This window comes from Plecotus auritus, assembly GCF_963455305.1.
Source record: "Plecotus auritus genome assembly, chromosome: 4".
NCBI lineage: Eukaryota > Metazoa > Chordata > Mammalia > Chiroptera > Vespertilionidae > Plecotus > Plecotus auritus.
The window spans coordinates 184,949,283-184,970,863 of record NC_137775.1 but is presented as its reverse complement, the minus strand read 5'-3'; the positions used below and the strand labels follow the sequence as shown (position 1 = coordinate 184,970,863).

Below are 21,581 nucleotides of genomic sequence, written 5' to 3'. Positions count from 1 at the left end.
CTATACAATTCACAGTGTTTGAAGACTTTGAATTATCTAGCTCAGTGGTGTAAATGAGCAATCACGAAATCATGGATTTTAAAACCATTGGATGCTCTAGCAATGCCATGTGGATAGCACTACTCCAACAGTTGTAGTGAGCATGCTAGTTGACTTGGCATGTAAACTTACAAGAAAAGTAGTAAGTTATTCACCTATGAGAGCACTTCTTTTCAGCCTCGTTTGCTTTTTCTCTTTAGATGTCATTGACAACTGTAAGCTGGTTTCAGATGAATGTCGGAAAAAGGTAAATCCAGTTATGAAAGCCTTCATTACCATTTTTGCCTGAGAATTTCTTCAGGTTCATTCACACAAACGAGAATGAATGCTAAGGGCTTGTAGCCATACCTGGAACATAGTAAACACTCAATAAATGTTAGGTTTATTCTTCAGATTATAGTACTCGACTTATTTTAAAGAAAAAATTACCAGTAACATTTTCATAACAACAAAACTTACATTAAAAACTATTAAATGATTACCAAAATATTCTGGTGTCTTTACATTAACTGGAAAGTTAAACAAAACTACTCTGGTTTTTTTTTTTTTTTAATATATTTTATTGATTTTTTACAGAGAGGAAGGGAGAGGGATAGAGAGTTAGAAACATCGATGAGAGAGAAACATCCATCAGCTGCCTCCTGCACACCCCCCACTGGGGATGTGCCCGCAACCAAGGTACATGCCCTTGACCGGAATCGAACCCAGGACCCTTCAGTCTGCAGGCCGACGCTCTATCCACTGAGCCACACCGGTTTCGGCAAAACTACTTTGGTTTTAATGTAGGTTTTGCTCCTTTAAATTGATCAGGAAATTGCCTTAGTTCTCTGCTTTTTTGAGTAGGTATCTGTCTGTATCTCTTTCAACAAAATAAGATTCCAAAGATGCATCAAAGGTAATACTTTCATATGAGAATTAAAATGTTTTTGTAGCCCTAACTGGTTTGGCACAGTGGATACAGCGTTGGCCTGCGGACTCAAGGGTCCCGGGTTCGATTCCGGTCAAGGGCATGTACCTTGGTTGCGGGCACATACACTGGTTTCGGGCACATACCCAGTGGGGAGTGTGCAGGAGGCAGCTGATAGATGTTTCTCTCTCATCGATGTTTCTAGCTCTCTATCCCTCTCCCTTCCTCTCTGTAAAAAATCAATAAAATATATTTTAAAAAAAAAAGAAAATGTTTTTGTAGTGATAGTTTGATTATTAGTTGGTTTCACTGAATTGCTGAGCTGAAAGTACTTAAAAAAAAAAAAAAAAGAAAGAAAAGCAGGCTTTTGCAGGTCTGTTTAGTTACATGTAAACCCAAACCAACAAAGGTCTTTTCAGTTGCTCTATGTAATAGGTACTCATGCTCCAGTCTTTACCATTTAAAGCAGTTCATGGAAAACACTTGTCTACGTCGTTTTGCTTCCTATAAAATTAAGCACTTAATGACAGCTCTGCAGCCTTCCTGATTAAGGTATTTGTTTCTTTCTAGTTACTGGAACTAAAGGAAAAATTTTATGCTATTGAAACTGACCCTCTTCTTACGGTAGAACAGAAGTACCCTTATATGGTAGAATGGTAAGTGTGTATTCATAATGGAAGGGTTCAAATATAATAACATGACCTAACAGTTACAACTAATGGTGTCTTTCCCCCTGTGTACGATGTGCACATAGATTAATACATTGTCCAATGAGTTAGAGCAAGTGATTAAATGTAACAAAACCAACTAATTCTCTAATCACACTCACAGTCTAGAATCCGTTTTGTTCGGCTTTGTTTGTTTTTGAAGATGAAGATCAGTAGGAATAAATTTAAAATTCTGCACCTAAGCCTGAAACTCAAAACAAGAATTTGTTTTCTCTGAAGTCTATGGACGAGACGTGGCTCAGTGTGTCAAGAAAATGACTTAGGCTTTAGATGGACTCTGTGCTGAGCTGGAGCCAGCGGAGACAGTGCTGAGGACCAACTGGCCTCTGCTGTTGGTTGATTCATGGAAGTGCGCCCTTCGCTCTGAGCAGGGCACGCTGCCAGCACGGTGTTGCCTCCTGGGAGAACACGGTGGAGAACTGCTGACACTCAGAGGGTCGGAGCAGCCACTAAGATAGGCCCAGACACTGGAGCCACTCCATTTGAGGAACATTTCAAAGAATGGAACATTGAGTGGTTTCAGAATCTTAGGAGACCAGAAAATGATGTTGTTTATACCCATTATCCCATCACCTAACCGCGTACCTTGCACACTTAATCAGTGTTTACGGTAGGAAGTGTTGAAAAGAGGTTCGACTCACTCAACATGTGGGACTGGAACCAGACGTGGAAGGCTTAGAACATGGATTTCATCACGATGACAGGACTGTCTAGGAATTACTAGTAGAATGTTCTAGCAATGGTATAGCTTCCCCGGGAGAATGAGCTCACTAGCAGGATGGGAGCCACCCAGAGAGGGGGTTTCACTGAAGAATATTATAGGGGGGATTTGTGGGTGTCAGGTGGAGAGGTTCTAAAGGCCTGTTATACTGAGATGGTGTGATTACAGGTGCTTTTATGTGATTACAAAGCACCTATATGTGGATAAAACGTCCCAGAGCAAGGATCTTCTCTTTTGCTCACTTGGCAGCATCTTCAGTGCTTAGGCATTCCATGAAAATTCAGACTCCAGGCATTCCATGAAAATTCAGACTCTAAGCATTCCATGAAAATTCAGACTCCAGGCATTCCATGAAAATTCAGACTCCAGGCATTCCATGAAAATTCAGACTCCAGGCATTCCATGAAAATTCAGACTCCAGGCCGGTGAAAAATGGCTTTGCTCCAATTCTTCCTGGAATCAAAGAAATTATTATGCTTCCTGAGGTTGGAACTCTTATACATAGACCGAGGAAAGGTTTATCCCTAGAATCCTTTCATTGTCTTATTAACACACTTAAAGCAAGCCAGAGTTTGGAGAGAACTGGGAAATGCAGCGAGAACATGTGTATCATCTTTTGTGTGTGTGTGTGTGTGTGTGTGTGTGTGTGTGTATCATCTTTTGAGACAGGTGAGGTATACGCTCATTAGTAATGAATGTAAAGATCTGAAATTTAAATCCAAAATAGCATGAATGAAATACTGCATTTTCACATACCGAAGAATGCTTTGTCATAAAGAGAATAGTATTAATTCACTTTCATTGATTTTCTTTTTTCTTTGGGCATAAACTCCAGGTACACTAAATCACATCGCCTGCTTGTTGAACAGGCTATACCGAGAGCTAAACTTAAAGAAATTGTGGCAGAATCTGATGTTATGCTCAAGTAAGTTTCTTGGGTGTTTTTTGTTGTTAATTGTCTACAGACCTGACCTGTTACATGCCGTATTCAAAGTGTGTATTAAAATATTTATTAAAATAATATATAATAATATCCCATATAAAAACATATCCAGAACATGCCGCCTATCACATAATAAAAGTGGCAAGATAAGGAATTGAGAATGACACGTCAGATCATGGTGCAGGGAATGAAAGCCTATGAGCTTGAAGCACTAATTTATATTTTCTTTCTCCAAATTTAAAATCTCAAGACTTACAAAGTTAGGAAAACAAGACCATTTTGAAGTTTGTTTTAGCAAAAATACTTTTCAAAGATATGAAATATAGAAAAGAATGTTTATAAGTCATATTGTACCCTGTTTTTATGATGTACCCTCTTTTAAAATTGACATAAATCTACTTTCTGAATTCTCCAAGTCCCTTGAAAATAATCTCTAGGAAAGGTGCATATGTTTTAGCAAATAATACAAATATTTCTAATAGGTGAATTATTGGATATTAACATGTTAAAGCTTATTTTCAATTCTCTTTACTACCTCTTAAATTCTTCAACTCACTAGGCAAATATGCTTTTTCTTTTTCCTTTTTTTTTTTTTTTTGATGCTACATTAAAGGTGATTTATTTCTGAGGAAAGCATTCAATTGTCAGCGTGTGAGGACTGCTGGTATCTCATTCCTTTGTTGGGCAGTTTATCCTAGAGCCAGGGAGCGTGAAAGGGGAAGAGAAGATTTTAAGATGAAAACATTACCTGTAGCTGCCACATCTCAGGCAGGAGAGAGGCCAGGTGTAAAGGGAATCCAGCTCGGTCCCTGCCGCTCTGCGTTTCCAGCAATAGGGAGGAGAGGAGCAGAATGACAAGCGGCAGGTCTTGCAGCTCACCCAATGGGGATTTCAAGCTAAGGTTTAATGATGTGCTGTTCAGTAGGATCGATTCTGAACTGTAGGCTTCTCCATATCCAATGTGAGTCTAAAATCATCTCATTTTTACTATGCGAATTTACTAAAAGGAGGGTAAAAAAGTTAACTGTTGTTTGAAAAACCTGTGCTAGTCTCAGACATCAGTAACAGTCCCCTTGGGCTTTGTTTTGAAATGAGAACTAAGTGAATCATAGAAATAAGTGGCTTTTTAAACATCTAGGTGAAAAAGAGATATGTCTTCGCTCCTAACCGTCATACCGTACCTCCGCCTTGCAGGGAAGGCTATGAGAATTTCTTCGATAAGCTCCAACAACACAGCATCCCCGTGTTCATATTCTCGGCTGGCATCGGAGATGTACTGGAGGAGGTTATCCGTCAGGCTGGTGTTTACTATTCCAATGTCAAAGTAGTGTCCAACTTCATGGATTTTGATGACAATGTAAGAATATCAGGTCATTCCCTATCATTACTTTTAAAATCTGAAAATGTTCTAATCATGTAAATGCATTGGTTATTTATTATTTCACGTGTGCTCATTAAATTAGGCCAAGTTCATAGGCCCACGATGGGCCGCATCATCTCTCGCAGTGTTGTACCCATGTTTCAAACATAATAACTCTGCTTAAACTTTTGTTCCCCAAGCTGTAGACTAATCTGACATTACATTAGAAATTTTACTAATTTTTTAAAAATATATTTTATTGATCTTTTTACAGCGAGGAAGGGAGAGGGATAGAGAGTTAGAAACATCGATGAGAGAGAAACATTGATCAGCTGCCTCCTGCACACCCCCTACTGGGCATGTGCCCGCAAACAAGGTACATGCCCTTGACCGGAATCGAACCCGGGACCCTTCAGTCCGCAGGCCGACGCTCTATCCACTGAGCCAAACCGGTTAGGGCAATTTTATTAATTTTAATGCAACAACTCTAAAGAATTAACATCCATGGGTGGGAAAAAAGAAGTGGCTTAGAACTAACGTAATTTGAACTAGTTCTTCTAGTCAAGACGACATAACATACATAAAATGGCACCTCTTGGTTAGGAACCAAATAAAAAGTAAAAATTGGGCTTTCAACTCATGTTTAACATTTAAAGTATCTCTAGAGAGTCCATTACTTCTCCGAGTCCTTCTTACCTATCATGAATGTGAAACTACGACAAGTAAAATTTGTAAAGCCCGTTATTTCAGAGGATTTATGTCTTTTGAATAGGGAGTGCTCAAAGGATTTAAAGGAGACCTGATTCATGTATTTAACAAACATGATGGCGCCCTGAAGAACACAGAGTACTTCAGTCAGCTGAAAGACAACAGCAACATCATTCTGCTGGGAGACTCCCAGGGAGACCTAAGAATGGCAGATGGAGTAGCTAATGTGGAGCACATTCTGAAAATTGGATATCTAAATGATAAGGTAAGTATATAAACCTAATTTCCTTTTAGGAAAACACTAGGGCTGTCCTGGCCAGTGCGGCTCAGCTGGTTGGGTGTCGTCCCTTGCACTGGAAGGTTGCTGGTTCGATTCCCAGTCAAGGGCACATGCCCGGGTTGTGGGCTCAATCCCCGATAGGGGGAGTGCAGGAGGCAGCTGACCAATGTTTTGCTCTCACATCGATGTTTCTCTCTCCCTCCCCCTCTAAATATAAATCAATAAAAATGTTTTGTTTTGTTAAGAAGGAAAAAACTAGGGTGAGACTTGGTAGGGACTTGCTATCCCGGGTTCCTGAGAAAGCCGTTCCTTTGGAGCCGTGCGGTTCGCCCTTTCCCCCTTTCCCCTGGTGATGAGTGAAGGAGTTGGTGTCCCCCGTAGGTGTTGGGAAGGAAGGGTGTACGTTATAAAAGGCCTCTCTGGCCTCTCTGGCCTCTCCTCCCTTGATGCCAATAGCACTCCCCGGTCAGGAGAATCAAAAATTTAGCCATTGCCAAATGTTCCTTGGGCACCTTATCCCCATTTGAGAACCATTGGAATAGAGAGAATTTATTTAGGGAGAAAAGCCCCTAAGTGGAAAAAGTTCTGTCAATGAGCCTTAAGAATTGTTTTTAATTGATTCTAGAGAAAGAGGAAGGGAGAGAGAGAAACATCGATGAGAGAGAAACATTAGCAGCATTCTGCTGCCTCCTACATGCCCCCTGTTGGGGATCGAGCCTGCAACCCATGCATGTGCCCTGACCGGGAATTGAACCCGTGACCTCTTGGTGCATGGGTTGACACTCAACCACTGAGCCACATCAACCGGGCAAACCTTAAGAAATTGAGTATTTCCTAGACATAAGTAAATAAATAAATAAAATGAAAAATTCAAAAATTAAATAAAAAATAATTTAAAAAAGAATTTGAATATTGAAAAGTACTGCTTCATTTCAAATGTTTTATGAAAGTTAATTTAGTCTTTTATTAAGTTCACTTTCATAAAACCTTTTTTTGCTCAACAGATTTAACATAACAATGTGGTTCAAACGGAAATTCTTTGCTTCTCCCTGTATATTAATCTTCATGATTTTCTTGCTGTTGTTGATTAGGTGGATGAGCTTTTAGACAAGTACATGGACTCTTATGATATTGTTCTAGTCAAAGAGGAATCCTTGGAGGTAGCCAACTCTATCTTACAGAAGATCCTGTATAAATGAGCATTCTTCAAGGAGACGCCTGTCCTGTGGGTGCAATGGATGCAAGAACCGCTCATGTGTACACCGTGCGAAAGACTTTTATTTATAACATATCCTTGCTCAGACATGCTGAATCCATCAACCGGAAGCTCCTTGTTTTCTGCCTCTCTCAACACACTCCTCACCATATTTTTTAACATTAAAAAAAATCTTAAAGTCAAAATTTGAAAAAACTGCCTACATTTCCAGCGTGAATTTTGTAGTTTACTGTTAAGAAGTTTTTGAGGAGTCTTTTTACATGTGTGTGATTTTAAGTATTGACATTTTTGTAATTTGAGTGAATTATGCTGATGATATCACCATCTCCTAAAATTGTGTTCGTTGTTTTTTGGGGGAAATTGAAACTTACAAGAACATACAAGCACATGGTGTTGGAAAACCTTGGTATCCACATGTCACTAATCATTATAAAATGTTCTATATTGATGCACTGATAATAAACATGAAATGAAAAGTCTTTTTAATTCTATTGGCAAGGCTATCACTCATTCATTCAACAAATACTTACTAAGCACCTGCCAGGTGTATCTTGTATGTATTTGATAACCTTGCAGTCAGGCCAACTTCCCTGCCAAAATGAAAATTTTTTTTTCTGTCTTAAATGATAATTTTGAAAAGCTGTATAGCCCGGGCCAGTGTAGTTCAGTTGGTTGTCACACTCAGGTCGCTGGTTCAATTCCTGGTCAGGGCACATGTCCGGATTATGGGCTCAATCCCCAGTCAGGGGCGTGCAGGACACAGCCGATGGATGGTTCTCTCTCATCGATGTTCCTCTCCCTTACCCTTCCTCTCTCTCTCTAAAATCAATAAAAACATATTTTTTAAAAAAGAGAAAAGAAAAGCTATAAAAATTCCTAAGTAATTAGAGATCAAGTGCACTAGGTTTTAACAAAATAGTACAGACTGCTTATGCTTGCAAAGTAGCCTCAGGGTTTGTTTGTTTGGAGAGAAGGAGGAGAGAGAAACATCGATTTGTTATTCCACTTATTTATGCGTTCACTGGTGGATTCTTCTCTGTGCCCTGACCGGGGATCGAACCTGGGTGCATCGGGACAGCACTAACCAGCTGGGCTACCCAACAGGGTGCCTCGGGATGTTTCGGGCACACAGGTCACATGCATGCTTAGATGTCAGATTCTCTAAGATACTCTAATCCCCCCCTAACATCGATGACCCAGTTCAGTGGTCAGCAAACACGTTAGTCAACAGAGCCAAATATCAACAGTACAACGATGGAAATTTCTTTTGAGAGCCAAATTTTTTTTAACTTAAACTTCTTCTAACGCCACTTCTTCAAAATAGACTCGCCCAGGCCGTGGTATTTTGTGGAAGAGCCACACTCAAGGGGCCAAAGAGCCGCATGTGGCTCACGAGCCGCAGTTTGCCGATCACTGACCTAGTTCATCTTTCGGGCCCAAAGTTCAAAACCTGTGTCATAAGCCAGGTGGTCCTAAGGCAGAGACTGGCCATGTGTCCTATCAGGAGGTCCAAGCTGCCTCAATGGGCAACACAGAAACCGAGTGTAAAATGTGATGAAGGAAAATGCACCTCCACCCTGTGTTTGGGCCTTAATTAGTACTCACGGCCTTGGCGGGCAGAGCTGTCACCCACAATCATAATGCAAATGTGAGCAAGTGTTGCCGCAGCTTCACAAAGTGAGGCCAGCCAAGCACACGGAGTCCCTGAGGTTGCTTCTGCAAAAAGCAAGCAACATTTGATTTTTAAAAACATACATGTATTTCCCCCTATACATGTGCCCATTATCCTCCATTTGCTCCTTTCTCTGCATCCAAAGAGGCTGATCACTAACACCAGCCCCCGAGCTCCTTTTCCTCTGTTTCGGACGGGGTTCAGCGCCTGGGAGCCAGTGGCAGGGCAGACACGCCCTCCCGTCTGCTGCAGCACCAGCCACAGCTCCGGGCGTGGCTCAGGCCGTCTACGCTCCCCTCGATCCTTCAGGCCCAGGGAGGAGCAGCCTCCTGCTGTTGCTGGCCACCAGCCGTCCTGGGTACCTTGACATTCTTAGTGGGTCCCAGAGTCCTGTCCACACCTCTACAGACAGTCCTGTCATCCTCCCTGCAGAAGTTCCTAGGAGGGCGTTCCCACCAGGACCTTGAGCCTACACCCTCTAAAGTCTCCCAAGTCAACACAGCGAGGTCCTGTGAGTTCTTATCCAGGGGATTCTGACTGCACGGTATATTCCCACGGGATCCTCTCCGCCTTTCAAGAAAATACCACAAAGCCTGGTGAGAGAATTCAACGTTTTATATACGAAAAGATGGGTTTTCCAACATTCAATTGAATGAGTGCATGGCGTTTTCATGGACTACCTCAGAGCTACATCAGTACAAAACAGTTTAAATTAGTAACAGAAAGCCGTTTCAGAAGGAAAAGCGTGGATCACTTGGGAGGGGGGCGGTTGCCATCACCGGTGGGGAACAGAGGAGATAAGGCAGCAAGGTGTTCACTGCACAACGTGGGGACGGGCCGCCAGGGGCAGGGGCCTTGTTACGCAGAGCGAGGCCCCGGGCATGGGGCCCTCCCTCTCCAGGAGGCAGAGGAGCAGCCTGTCCCCTTGTTTATGCTCATCGGCTGGGAAGACATGGCCACCTGGGCCACAGGGAGATGCTCTGCAGCTCGGCTTGGCCGCGGGCCCTGCACGCATCTCTCTGATCCAAGGACTCAGGGCGCTACGGGGCAGAGTGACGGGGCTAAGACAGTGAAGCAGGTGGTCTCGCATGGCAGACGCAGTGAGGTTCTCTACCCGTGGGCCTCCATGCCTTTTGTTCGGTCCCCAGTGTTTCACCTCCAAGCTACCCAACCAATCGGAGGACCACAAGGGCATGGGGCGATTAAAAAAGTGTGTGTGTGTGTGTGTGTGTGTGTGTGTAGGAGGTGGAGGCTGTGTGTGTGTGTGTGTAGGAGGAGGTGGAGGCTGTGTGTGTGTGTGTGTGTGTGTGTGTAGGAGGAGGTGGAGGATATATGTGTGTGTGTGTGTGTAGGAGGAGGTGGAGGCTGTGTGTGTGTATGTGTGTGTGTGTGTGTGTGTAGGAGGAGGAGGTGGAGGATGTGTGTGTGTGTGTGTGTGTGTGTGTGTGTGTGTGTGTGTGTGTGGAGGAGGAGGTGAAGGTGGAGGCTGGGCCAACCAGAAGGTACTGTATAGGCCGCTGAGAAGTTTCCGGGGCTTTCTGGGAATCCCACTGGGCATGCCCTTTGCTTTTCCTGCCTGTCTGGACAACGCTTATAAAACACAAGTTAAAAACAAATTTGTCTTAATCCTCTTTACACAGATATCCTGGATTTTTTCTTCTGTTCCCTGCAGGATGGTTATAACTTCTCTACGACACTATTTTCCCTTAATGACAAACAACCCGGGAGGCCCGCAGAACAATGGTTGGCAGCGCCGCCTTTTCAGGATCCCACACACCCGTGCGAAGGCCCCTCGCACCCATCTAGTCTAATACCCTGGCGTTCGGCCTAAGATTCTCATGTGTGTATCGACCCAGCCTCGATGTGCGGCCACCTGCACTTGCTGACAATTCACCTTCTGCGAGGGCCTCGCGCTCCCGGCCGCTCCGCCGCCACGGGGCTTGGCGTCAACACGGGGCTGGTCAGGCTCAGAGTTCATCGTGCTTGGCCTCCTGGTCTTTGAGCTTGAACTCCTCGGCCGTGACCTTGCCGTCTCCGTTGCGGTCCTGGTTGGTGAACATGTTCTTCACAATCATCTCGGCATCGAAGCCTGGAGCGAGCTTCCCCTTGCCGGATGCCACCTGGGCGTGAATGTACTCCGAGAACTGGACAGGGGAGGGACAGACTCAGACACAGCGGCCAGCACGCCCCGCCCAGGCCCGAACAGAACGGGGTTTGCATCTGAGCTAGCAAAACAGGAAATCCTCTGAGCTACACAACCTGGGCTTCCCCTCCGGATGCAGGTTAGAAACCGCCGACTAAGTGATTCCAGCAGCCCTAAGGTTCCCGGCAGGCAACCCCCGTGGCTCCTGGAGGTCCCCCTCCCCCTAAACCAGCCCTTCGTTCTTCACAGAGACGGACCCCTGGCCACCCAGCCCGTAGGGACGCTGCTGCCCACACTCATTCATTCACACAAGAAAAATGTCTCGTCTACTGGGTCCTAGAGCCACATCAATACACAAACTAAGCTTCCTGCATCTGTACCTCTAGCATATTCCAGTAGAAAGACACACAATTAAAAAATGAACATAAAGGCCGAAACCGGTTTGGCTCAGTGGATAGAGCGTCGGCCTGCGGACTGAAGGGTCCCGGGTTCGATTCCGGTCAAGGGCATGTACCTTGGCTGCGGGCACATCCCCAGTGGGGGGTGTGCAGGAGGCAGCTGATCGATGTTTCTCTCTCATCGATGTTTCTAGCTTTCTATCCCTCTCCCTTCCTCTCTGTAAAAATATCAATAAAATATATTTTAAAAAAAAAATGAACATAAAGGATAAGCTCCATATTACATAAGACAGGGAAATGCTCTAGAAAAACGTAGCGCCAAGGAAGGGAGATGCAAAGGGGGTTGAAGTATGAATCCGGGATCAGGGTCAGACCCAGGGATAATGGGAGACTTGTGCAAAGACTTGAAGGGCTTGAGGGAAGGTGCCAGTGGTCCAGGGCAAGAGCCTTCTGGGGCAGAGAGGAGAGTGGGTGCAAAGGGGGGTGGGTGCCGGCCAGGTGTTCACAGACCAGCCAGGGGAGAGGAGGTGGAGAGGCGGCCACAGCAAGCAGGCTGTGGAAAGAGGGGGTTCTGCAGGGTTCTGAGTCGAAGCGGGTCGTGATCTGACTTGTGCCTTAGATCAGAGGAAACACTCCTGGGGAGCCACCCGTGAGGGGGAAGGAACACCAAGCAGGCGGGGGGTTCTGGAAGCCGGGGAAAGAAGGTGGCGTGAGAAGGAGTCAGCTGTGTCGTGGTAAGAGAGTGAGGGCCGACCACCGGACTCAGCAATATGAAAGGCCCCGGTCCCCTGGCAAGACCAGGTTCAGGGCTACTGTGAGCAAGCCAGTCGCCGGGGAGATGCTGACGGCGTGAGAGAGAGGGGAGAAGGCTGGGGCGCTGTCCCTGCGTGAGCAGGCGTGGAGCAGGGGGAGTGGACTTTAGCAGGGTTGTGACGGGACAGAGGACTCTACTACCCAGCTCCACCAGGGGGTCTGGTACAGGAGCACAACACTAGATGCTCCAACCGGGGGGTGGATCCTGGCTCCCACCCCTGGGGAGCTGGGTGACCTTGGGCAAGTCAGCGACCTTCTCTGCGCACAGCTGCTTCCTCTGAAAACCAGGGATGATTGCATGGCTGTCGTGAGGGCCAAGCAAGGTGACCGATGTGCAAACAGCACGCCGGGCACGCAGGGAGCGCCCAGGAACTGGACCCGCCCCGGAGCCAAGACCCTGCAATCAGTCCCTGCCGCTCTCCGTGTCTGCAAAGAGCTTCGATGCGAGCGTGCGTGGGGAAGCACTTGGTGCCCGAGTGTGCAGGTGCTCACCAGCACGAGAGATGAACACAGGTGTCCTCCCCACGCTGGGACGGCTCCGGGCCCAGGGCTCCGGGCCCAGGACGGCTCCCTGAGCGCCTCTGGCCCCACCTGCCTGCAAAGCTCAGTTACCTCTTCCAGGAGGACTTCCCCGTTGCTGTCCTTGTCGATTTCTTCGAAGAGGTTGGATGACACCTCGTCGTTCCATATGAACATGTACCCCTCAGGCAGGCCGGCCACCAGCTCCAGCAGCTCAATGTCAAACACCAGCACGGCACTGCCCGGCACTTCTCCATCTGCCTCACCACAGGGAGGGGGGTTAGCGCTGCAGGGCAGTGAACGGGCCCTCAGCCACCCTCCTGCCCCACCCTGGGCTCCACCTCATGGGGGGCAGGCAGTTCTTGGGAAAGCAAACAAGTTCAGCATCAGCAACATGGTTTTCCCAATGGTAGGCAGTGACTGCCAGTGAGTCACCAAGTCAGCTTAGCGGGTGTGACCAGCTTTTTTTTAAAGATATTTTTATTGATTTCAGAGAGCAAGGGAGAGGGAGAGAGAGATAGAAACATCAATGGTGAGAGAGAATCCTTGATGAGCTGCCTCCTGCACGCCCCACCCTGGGGATAGAACCTGCAACCCGGGCCTGTGCTCTTTCCGGGAATTAAACTGTGATCTCCCGGTTCATAGGTCAGCGCTCAACCACCGAGCCACGCCGCCGGGCCAGCATTTTTTTTTTTTTTTTTAATAAAGGAACAGAATAAAACAATTAGGGTACCTTGCTTGTAAAAAGGATAAGTATCATTCCATGAAACTTGAGTTTCCATGTTATAGATAAACCTAAATGCCATTGTCTATATGGATAAACATAAATTGTGTATTTACTTGTAACACAGGTTACGAGATAAAACATACTTCTTCCTGTGTGTCTTGGTGATTCAAAGGCTCTAGTAGAGACCACAGGGGGAGAGCTGAGTACATCTCCCATTTATTCAGAGCCGTAAGGACGGTAAGCTGTGCCTTCGGATCGTGGTCCGAGATGACGGCAAAGACAAACTCAGGAACCGCATCTACAGCACGGCCCGGCTTTCTCAAGAGGACGTGGGGCATTAGCCTGGCGGCAACTCTGAATCCATGGGGGTCGTCACACAAAAATGCCAACTGCTTTTTTAAAAAATCCAACAGATTCTTTGGGTTCAAAATGGAAGAAGCAGGGTTGGGGGGCAGGGTGAAAAAGGTGAAGGGAGCCCTGGCCAGTGGGGCTCAGTTGGTTGAGTGTCATCCATGCACCGAAAGGCTCCCAGTTCGATCCCGTCAGGGCACATACGCAGGTTGTGGGTTCAATCCTTGGCTGGGGTAGGTACTGGAGGCAATCAATAGATGTTTCTCTCTCTGAAATCAATAAAATTATATTTTTTAAAAATTTTAATCTGAAAAAAACACCCCAAAAATTACCACTTACCCACGCCGGCCTCCCCGTAGCCCAGGTGTGGCGGGATGATCACTGTCCGCTTCTCTCCAACGCACATCTCCCGGAGCCCCATGTCCATTCCCAGCACCACTTGTCCAGACCCCAGAACAATATTATACGTTTTGCCTAAATTCCACCTGCAAACGAAACAGAAGCGTCCCCGGTTAGGTCATCAACCCACTGGCACTTGAGTGTCCTTGTGGGACGTTCATCACGTCCCTGGCACATCTCATCACTGCCGGTGGCACTGATCCCCTGTCTGGTCACGAGGAAACAGACTACCCCACATTGAGGGACACTTTGCAGAAATAAACAGACAAAAATAAAAACACCTATGTCATCTTCAAAAGCGTCCGGATGAAAATCAGAGGAAGGCCGAGGAAGTGTTCAGGGTGAGAACATCTTGGAACAGGGTCCTCTGGCTATTAAAGGCCTTAGGGGAACATTTAGCGAAACTTCGGTGGGGTCTGAAAGTGAAAAGGTGGTGATCTATCAACGTCACCTTCCTGATTTGGGTGTATGTACTGAGCTATGCAGGAGGAGGTGTCCGGTTTTAGGAAAAGCACACCAAAATTCTCAGGGTGACGGGACAGCGTGGTGGCAATTCTCCAGTGGTTCTTCCCACAGCTCTTAAAATTCTGAGTTAAGTTTCGGTCGACGTTCTAGTCAGAAATTTCCCAAGGGAATTTAGTGAACACCCTGCATTTTATTTTTTTTAAATATATTTTATTGATACTTTACAGAGAGGAAGGGAGAGGGATAGAGAGCTAGAAACATCGATGAGAGAGAAACATCGATCAGCTGCCTCCTGCACACTCCCTACTGGGGATGTGCCCGCAACCAAGGTACATGCCCTTGACCGGAATCAAACCTGGGACCTTTCAGTCCACAGGCCAACGCTCTATCCACTGAGCCAAACTGGTTTCGGCAACACCCTGCATTTTAGATTCAGCAAGGCCTGAGTGTGAATCCTGGTTTGGCCACTGGTTAGAAGCATCATTTGAGGAAACGCTAAGAAAGTAGAAATGCTTGCCCCTCGGAAGTGTGATCTGTTTCCTCCTCTCTGAGGGGGAGGCAGTAATAGCTGTCGCACAGGGATGGCCTCCATAGGAAACAGTACGTTATGCTTGGCACAGTGGAGAGGAAGTATAAAGATGTCAGTAAACAGATGGCCTTGAGGGTCTTGCAGGGGTCCTCAAACTTCCTAAACAGGGGGCCAGTTCACTGTCCCTCAGACCGTTGGAAGGCCGGACTGTAGTTTAAAAAAAAACTATGGCCGAAACCAGTTTGGCTCAGTGGATAGAGCGTCGGCCTGCGGACTGAAGGGTCCCGGGTTTGATTCCAGTCAAGGGCATGTACCTTGGTTGCGGGCACATCCCCAGTGGGAGGTGTGCAGGAGGCAGCTGATCTATGTTTCTCTCTCATCGATGTTTCTAACTCTCTATCTCTCTTCCTTCCTCTCTGTAAAAAATCAATAAAATATATTTTAAAAAAAAAACAAACTATGAACAAATTCCTATGCGCACTGCGGGCCCGGGACGAGTCAGCTGCTAAGCAGGACAGGCAGCGGCACCTGGCGGGCCGGATAAATGTCCTCGGCGGGCCACATGTGGCCCACGGGCCGTAGTTTGAGGACGCCTGGGGGTCTGTAACCCTCTTTGATGCCAGAAAAATAACTATGGGTTTAAAGTGGGCCATGGTTTTTTGTTGTTTTTAAATATATTTTTATTGATTTTCAGAGAGAGACAGGGAGAAGAGGGGAGAGAACATGGATGTGAGAGGGAATCATTGATGGCTGCGTCCTGCATGCCCCCTACCAGGGGATCTAGGCTGCAACCCGGGCCTGACGGGGAACTGAACCAGAACCATCCGGTGCATGGACGACGCCCAACCACCTGAGCCACAGCGGCCAGGGCTGGGCCGTGGTTTCAATGACCTGTGATACCCACGGTCCCTGGGTAATCCAGATAAATGAAAGCCGGCGCTCTCTCCTCCATCACTACTGAAAATCAATGTATTTCCAAACCGACGGCAATCCTATCACCTCCTAAGGGCAAACGGGGCGCGTGCTTCAACGCCGAGGAGAGCTCCCCCGTACCTTAGAGGCCCTTTGGTGCCCCTCACCAGCTGGTGACAAGGAGGGTCCGTCCCTCTGGGTCACAGCCCCTTCTCGGGTTCCCAGCCTCCCCTGCAGGCTCTTTCCCGCCTCCAGCTGGTTCCCAGGGCCCGGCTGGTTCTCTGGGGCCAGGAAACCAAAACAGGGTTTGCATTCGTCCTACCTGGGACCAGGCAGAAGTCAGCCAACTGGCACAGGCAGCCTGTGCCCGGGGCCTGCGGGAGGGGCGTCCTGTCCGCCCCCACACAATCCCCCCTTTGTCAGCAGCACAGAGGCGCCTTCTTACTGCTCTTCTCCAGGGACCGGCGGGGCCCTCCCAGGGGACAACGGGGCTGCGAGGTCTCAGGGATCATTCAAGAGCTCATTCAGTCATCACACAGCGAATCCCCGTCTTCCTCTGGGGGGCCAGTGTGACCCCGCAGGGAAAACCTCAGAGCAAGCAACGTGCGTTCCTGCTCACGCCTGAAAACGCCACCTTTCTTTCTCCTCGGGTCATCCTTTTATTTATTTCCTTATTTTCCTCCACTTTTTCTCCGACATTCTCCTCATTCCTTCGGCGCATTCCCAGCTTCTGAAAGCTTCCTGCCTCCTGCCTGCAGCCGCCCTGGCCCGCTCCCCACCCACATTCCCCTCCCCCCCCCCCCCAACAGCCTACTCACTGCCTCCTGTTTACAGTGCTGCCAGGGCGAGGCGGGACCAGGCCCCGCCTTCCAGGAGCCCCCCCCCCCGCCCCCCCCATCGCACACACAGGTGGGCAGATGCCACTCCACTTCCCTCCATCCCTTCATTCTGAAACGTGCACCCTGAGAGCCAGCAAGGATGCTGCCGTTCGGTGTGGATTTACACCGAACACCAAGGCCCGGTAAAGAACGGAGTCTCTGATCAGAGGAGGGAGCGCCACGTGGCTTCGGGATGCTCCGGGAGAAGGCTGTGAACCCACCACACCCCCCTCAGACGGCTGGCGGCCGACTCGCCCTCCCCACGGGAGAAGTTCGTCCTGAACCCACTGGGACGGAATCCCTTGGCTCACTTCCTACCCTCAGGTCCCACTCCCAGGGCCAGAGGGGCACCAGCAAAAATGTGAACATTAGCAGGAGCGGTGACAGCCCGCCACTGGCCCTGGAGATGGCTCTAACCCAGGGGTGGGCAAACTTTTTGACTCGAGGGCCACAATGGGTTCTTAAACTGGACCGGAGGGCCGGAACAAAAGCATGGATGGAGTGTTTGTGTGAACTAATATAAATTCAAAGTAAAGGAGCGGAGGGGAGAACAAGAGAACCGGATAGAACAGCCAGATCCGGCCCGTGGGCCGTAGTTTGCCCACGGCTGCTCTAACCTCATGTAGCATGCTCACAGCCTAAACTCACTTCACCCCCAAACCACAAGCCACGCTCCTCCCCCTCCCCTCTCCTCCCCTCCCCTCCCTCTCCCCTCCCCTTCCCCCCTGCCCCCCTCCCCTCCCCTCCGCAGGCTTCTAACACCAGTGCAAGGAGGTATGCTTAGTCGGGTCCATGTCAGCCTTCACCCCAGAAGCTAGTGCCTCTTTCATTGACTCCATAATGCCCATTCCTCCCCCCCCCCCCCACGTTTTAGCATCTCTGTAACTGGGACACATGCTACAACGGGCAGCATGTCATTCTTTTAGGGAAGCGTTTTTACTTTCTTAGCGTTTCCTCAAATGCTGCTTCTAATCAACACATTTTGGATGCGATCAAGTACGCTAACTGCATCGGGACACAGGATCTCACAGCAGCAGACAGAATCATCTGGACCGTCTGTCCCTCGGGCTCGCCCTCCGGGCCTGGCTCCCCCAGCCACACTGTCCCCGGAAGCCAGAAGCAGAGGAACTGGGGGGAAGGAGAAGACCCTCCCCATCCACAAGATGTGCAGCACAAATATTTATACGAAGCCCTTCCTTCTCCCCAAGACCAAATGGGCAGCTAAGCCAGGCTCCGTGCAAACACGGATGCGCTGAGATATAAGGCAGGCCTGGCCCTGGCAGTGCTGCTCAGCTGGTTGCGCACAGAGAGGTTTCCGGTTCGATTCCCAGTCAGGGCACATGCCCAGTTTCGGGCTCGAGCCCCAGTAGGGGGGTGCAGGAGCCAGCAGGTCTCTCTCCCTCTCTCTCTCTCTCTCCCTCCCTCCCTCCTTTCCTCTCCCTTTCTCTCTCTCTTAAATCAATAAAACCATATTTTTTTAAAGGCTGAAAATGTCTTTTCCCAAAGAAGAGAATATTGTATGAACTCACAGACGCATCTGAAGATTCGATGCATCAGAAACCAAGTTCCTTTAGCCTCCCTGACACCAGTTCATACTGTTGATTCCCTTGATACGTTTCCAGAGTCATCTCAACCACTTAACCTTCACAGAATGCCCCCTTGAGCTACGCTCTGGGCTACTTAAGGAACACAAACACAAATAAACACCTTGGTGTCCCTGGGTATTCAGACCAGCCACCGAGACAGAAACGAAAATAAAAGGCAGGGAATGCATAACACCGTTATGAGACTCCAAAGCGGGAGCAGCTGATTCTTCCTAAGAAATGAGGACAGTTTGAGAAAAGGGCAGAAGCTGACCAGAGGAAAGGGCATGCAGTGCGCCTCCGGCCCCACTGCCCAGGGCGCCCGGGAGGCGGAAGCTGGGCCCCCGCGGAAGACAAGACAAGTGAGGCAGACGGAGCGGACAGAGACGGCCTGGCTTCCATCTGCGGGTTAATGTTTAAAGGCAGCAGTTAAAAGACGAGATGTGTTTTTCAAAAAGACGATGTGTCAGGAGCAGGGGGAGGCATGCATAGGCAACCCTGAGAAGGACACATCCGAGCAGCGATGTGGGCTTAAGCTATGCAGGGGGGAGACCATGGAGATGACAGTCCTCGGCCAGGATCTGATGAGAAGAAGAGGAGAATCCTCCAGCCCCCCTCCCCCCACCAGCCCCCCTGCAATCCCCAGGGCCCTCACGTGGAATCCAGCAGGGTCCCATCCAGAAGCGAGGCATTGTAGTGATACTTGAGGTAATCCCCCTTCTTACTCAGCACCGAGCAGTCGGGGGGCTTGTAGTGGGACGTGACGCTGATGGAGTCCGAAGGGTTGTGGAAGTCGATCACGTGGATGTCAAACACCAGCACGGCCGAGCCAGGGATATTCCCTAAAGGACAGACACGGGAAATGAATGAGGAAACCCTCCAAGCGCCACCGCCACCCCCCCATCACCTAGGATGTCCTCACCCCTCACTGGCGTCCATGAGGGGCATGGGGACTCAGGTATGAAACCCCAGAGAACCCTGGAAGAAGGAAGCTGGAAGGGCCGTTAGAAGTAACCTGACCCTCACGTTACAGATGGGGAAACTGAGGCCCGGATTTGCACCCCTCCCCTTCTAGCCCCCCCCCCCCCCGCCCCGCCGGGTGGGGCAGCCAGTTGGGAGCACAGTTTGGACCATCAGTTCCAGATGATGAGCTCCTGCCCCAGGGCATTCCTGCGCCTGAAAGATTCCTGGCTGAGCTCGGCCGCATGAAGGCCAGAAGTGAGATGAGAAAATCAGCTGCGGCGTGAAAGCCGCTGCGCAAGACACAGAACACCAACGGCAAGTTCCTGGGCAAGCCCGGGGCCCACCCCGCCCGCACCCGCCCGCACCCTGCCCGCACCCGCTCCTGCTGCAGCACAGCCGGCGCCCCCGAGTGCCTTCACTGCGCACCCTATTTGCTTCTTCTGCACAAAATCATTCATACAATTTTATCTTCCATTGCCTCTGCTTTGAAAACATTACCCCTGAGTAATGTTTTCGCTCACAGAAGCATTTTGCACGTATGTTACCGTGTTCAATCTGTGCAGCAACCTGGTGGGAAGAACGGCTGCGAGAAAATGCGATGCCAGGGAGGAGCCTGCGAACCCCACCGAGAGCCCAGCGTTTCGGGCCACAAGCACTGACTGACTTTACTGCGTGCCGGCCCCGGGTAGGTGGTGAGGAAACCCCACGCGTCCTCTGTGTCCTGACACCCTCCGGGGTCAGTCCCTCAGGGATGAGCATCGGGTGCCAGTCAAGAGAGGACAGAGGTGGACTCCGCACAAAAGCACCTGGGGTGTCACGGGTCGGGGCGCCCCGCCCCCACAGCAACTTGGGACGCAGCAGCCTCAGGCCCAGAAAATTTCCGAGCCTTCCATGCGTCCCAGAACCTTATATAATCCTCTGACAGAAAGCCAAAGGGAGAAAAATCATGTAAGCAAATGTCTTCCCATCAATACATTCTTTTTAGAGAGAGATACAAAACAACAGGCATCGAGACGCTCGGCAAGCAAGCAAGGCCTGTTCGATGTGGCTCAAGCCGTGACCTGTGGCGGCTGCACAAATGGGGAATGTGAGTCAGGAAGGAAGGGAATGTTTCCCCAGGGCACAACCAACCTGAGAAAATCCCAAAGACCCGTAGGCTCAGGGGCAGTCAGAAAAGGGCAATATCATAAATATATACAGCCTGCCAAGCCAGCCAGAATCCCATCAGCAAAAGTAAAATCAAATCAGAATAAATGCCACATCAACTATTCCTAAGCAAGCTAACAAAAAATGGCATATGAGGGGGGAAAAAAACATAATTAAGAAAGGAAATATGGGGGGGGGGGGTGTAAGAGATCAACCAAAGGACTTGTACGCATGCATATAAGCATAACCAATGGATAAAAAACACTGGGGGGGGGGGGGGCAGGTAAAGGCATGTACTGGGGGGAAGAGGAGGCCGGGGGAAGGTCAATGGGGGAAAAAAAAAAGGAGACATATGTACTACTATTTGTAATACTTCAAACAATTAAAAAAAACAAAACACACACACACACACACAAAAAACAAAGAGCATGTGTATTTCAAACTTTGGACAACACTAACCAACTGAGCTACCTGGCACAGGTAGCTAAGTGTTTAAGAACTATTTGTTATTTCTTTTTCTATGTTTATGTCCTTGGTCCATTTTTCTTTTTTTTAAATAAATCTTTATTGTTCAGATTAAAAAAAAGAAGAAGAAAAGAAAGGAAATATGGCTTGGAATACTATGCAGCCATTAAACATACCTGTTGATATAGAGAATTTTCACAACGAATTAGATGGAAAGAGAAATGACAGAGTTATATGTACAGGTGATTCCATTTTTGTCAGTATTTGAGTAGGTGGATGTGTGTTTCCTTTTAGCTACATAGATTCACACAGACTAAAAAACATAGAAGAGTCACCGGGGGTGGTGGACACACAATACAATACACAGATGATGTATTACAGAACTGTACACCTGAAACCTATACAATTTTATCAGCCAACGTCACCCCAATAAATTCTATTTTTAAAAAGCACAGAGGAGTATTCACTTTCTGGTTGTATTAGTTTCCTATGGCTGCTACAACAAATTACTACAAACTCGGTGACTTAATGTCCTTGCCTTTCCCAGCTTCTCAAGGTCACGGCCATTCCCGGCCTTGTGGCCCCGTCTTCCATCTTCTAAGTCAGCAGCTTAGTGTTTTCTCCTCTTTCTGACCTGCTTTCCTCTTACAAAGACTCTTTTTTTAAAAATATATATATTTTTTTATTGATTTCAGAAAGAAAGGGAGAGGGAGAGA

General features: G+C 48.3%; 2 protein-coding genes across 7 annotated transcripts in view; one reads left to right on the top strand and one right to left on the bottom strand.

The window, feature by feature from the left end:
• The window catches only part of NT5C3A (5'-nucleotidase, cytosolic IIIA), a 58,999-nt gene extending 51,566 nt beyond the window's left edge, over positions 1-7,433 (top strand). For 3 of the 6 annotated variants that reach the window (XM_080665416.1, XM_080665417.1, XM_080665418.1), the window contains exons 5-10: positions 240-286; positions 1,517-1,602; positions 3,231-3,320; positions 4,533-4,695; positions 5,471-5,671; positions 6,778-7,432. In XM_080665416.1, coding sequence (XP_080521542.1) covers positions 240-286; positions 1,517-1,602; positions 3,231-3,320; positions 4,533-4,695; positions 5,471-5,671; positions 6,778-6,885 — 695 coding nt within the window. In that variant the 3' untranslated portion in view covers positions 6,886-7,432. Of the gene's footprint in view, positions 1-239; positions 287-1,516; positions 1,603-3,230; positions 3,321-4,532; positions 4,696-5,470; positions 5,672-6,777 lie in introns of all 6 variants that reach the window. The other 3 variants (XM_080665420.1, XM_080665419.1, XM_080665415.1) reach the window with 2 other exon arrangements.
• Positions 7,434-9,170: 1,737 nt separating this feature from the next.
• Positions 9,171-21,581, bottom strand: part of FKBP9 (FKBP prolyl isomerase 9) — a gene marked incomplete at its 5' end in the record, with an annotated part of 29,351 nt that continues 16,940 nt past the window's right edge. Inside the window, 4 exons of the mRNA XM_080665414.1 lie at positions 9,171-10,718; positions 12,541-12,704; positions 13,865-14,010; positions 18,947-19,133. Of these exons, the coding sequence (XP_080521540.1) occupies positions 10,542-10,718; positions 12,541-12,704; positions 13,865-14,010; positions 18,947-19,133 (674 nt within the window). The 3' untranslated portion in view covers positions 9,171-10,541. The remainder of the gene's footprint in view (positions 10,719-12,540; positions 12,705-13,864; positions 14,011-18,946; positions 19,134-21,581) is intronic.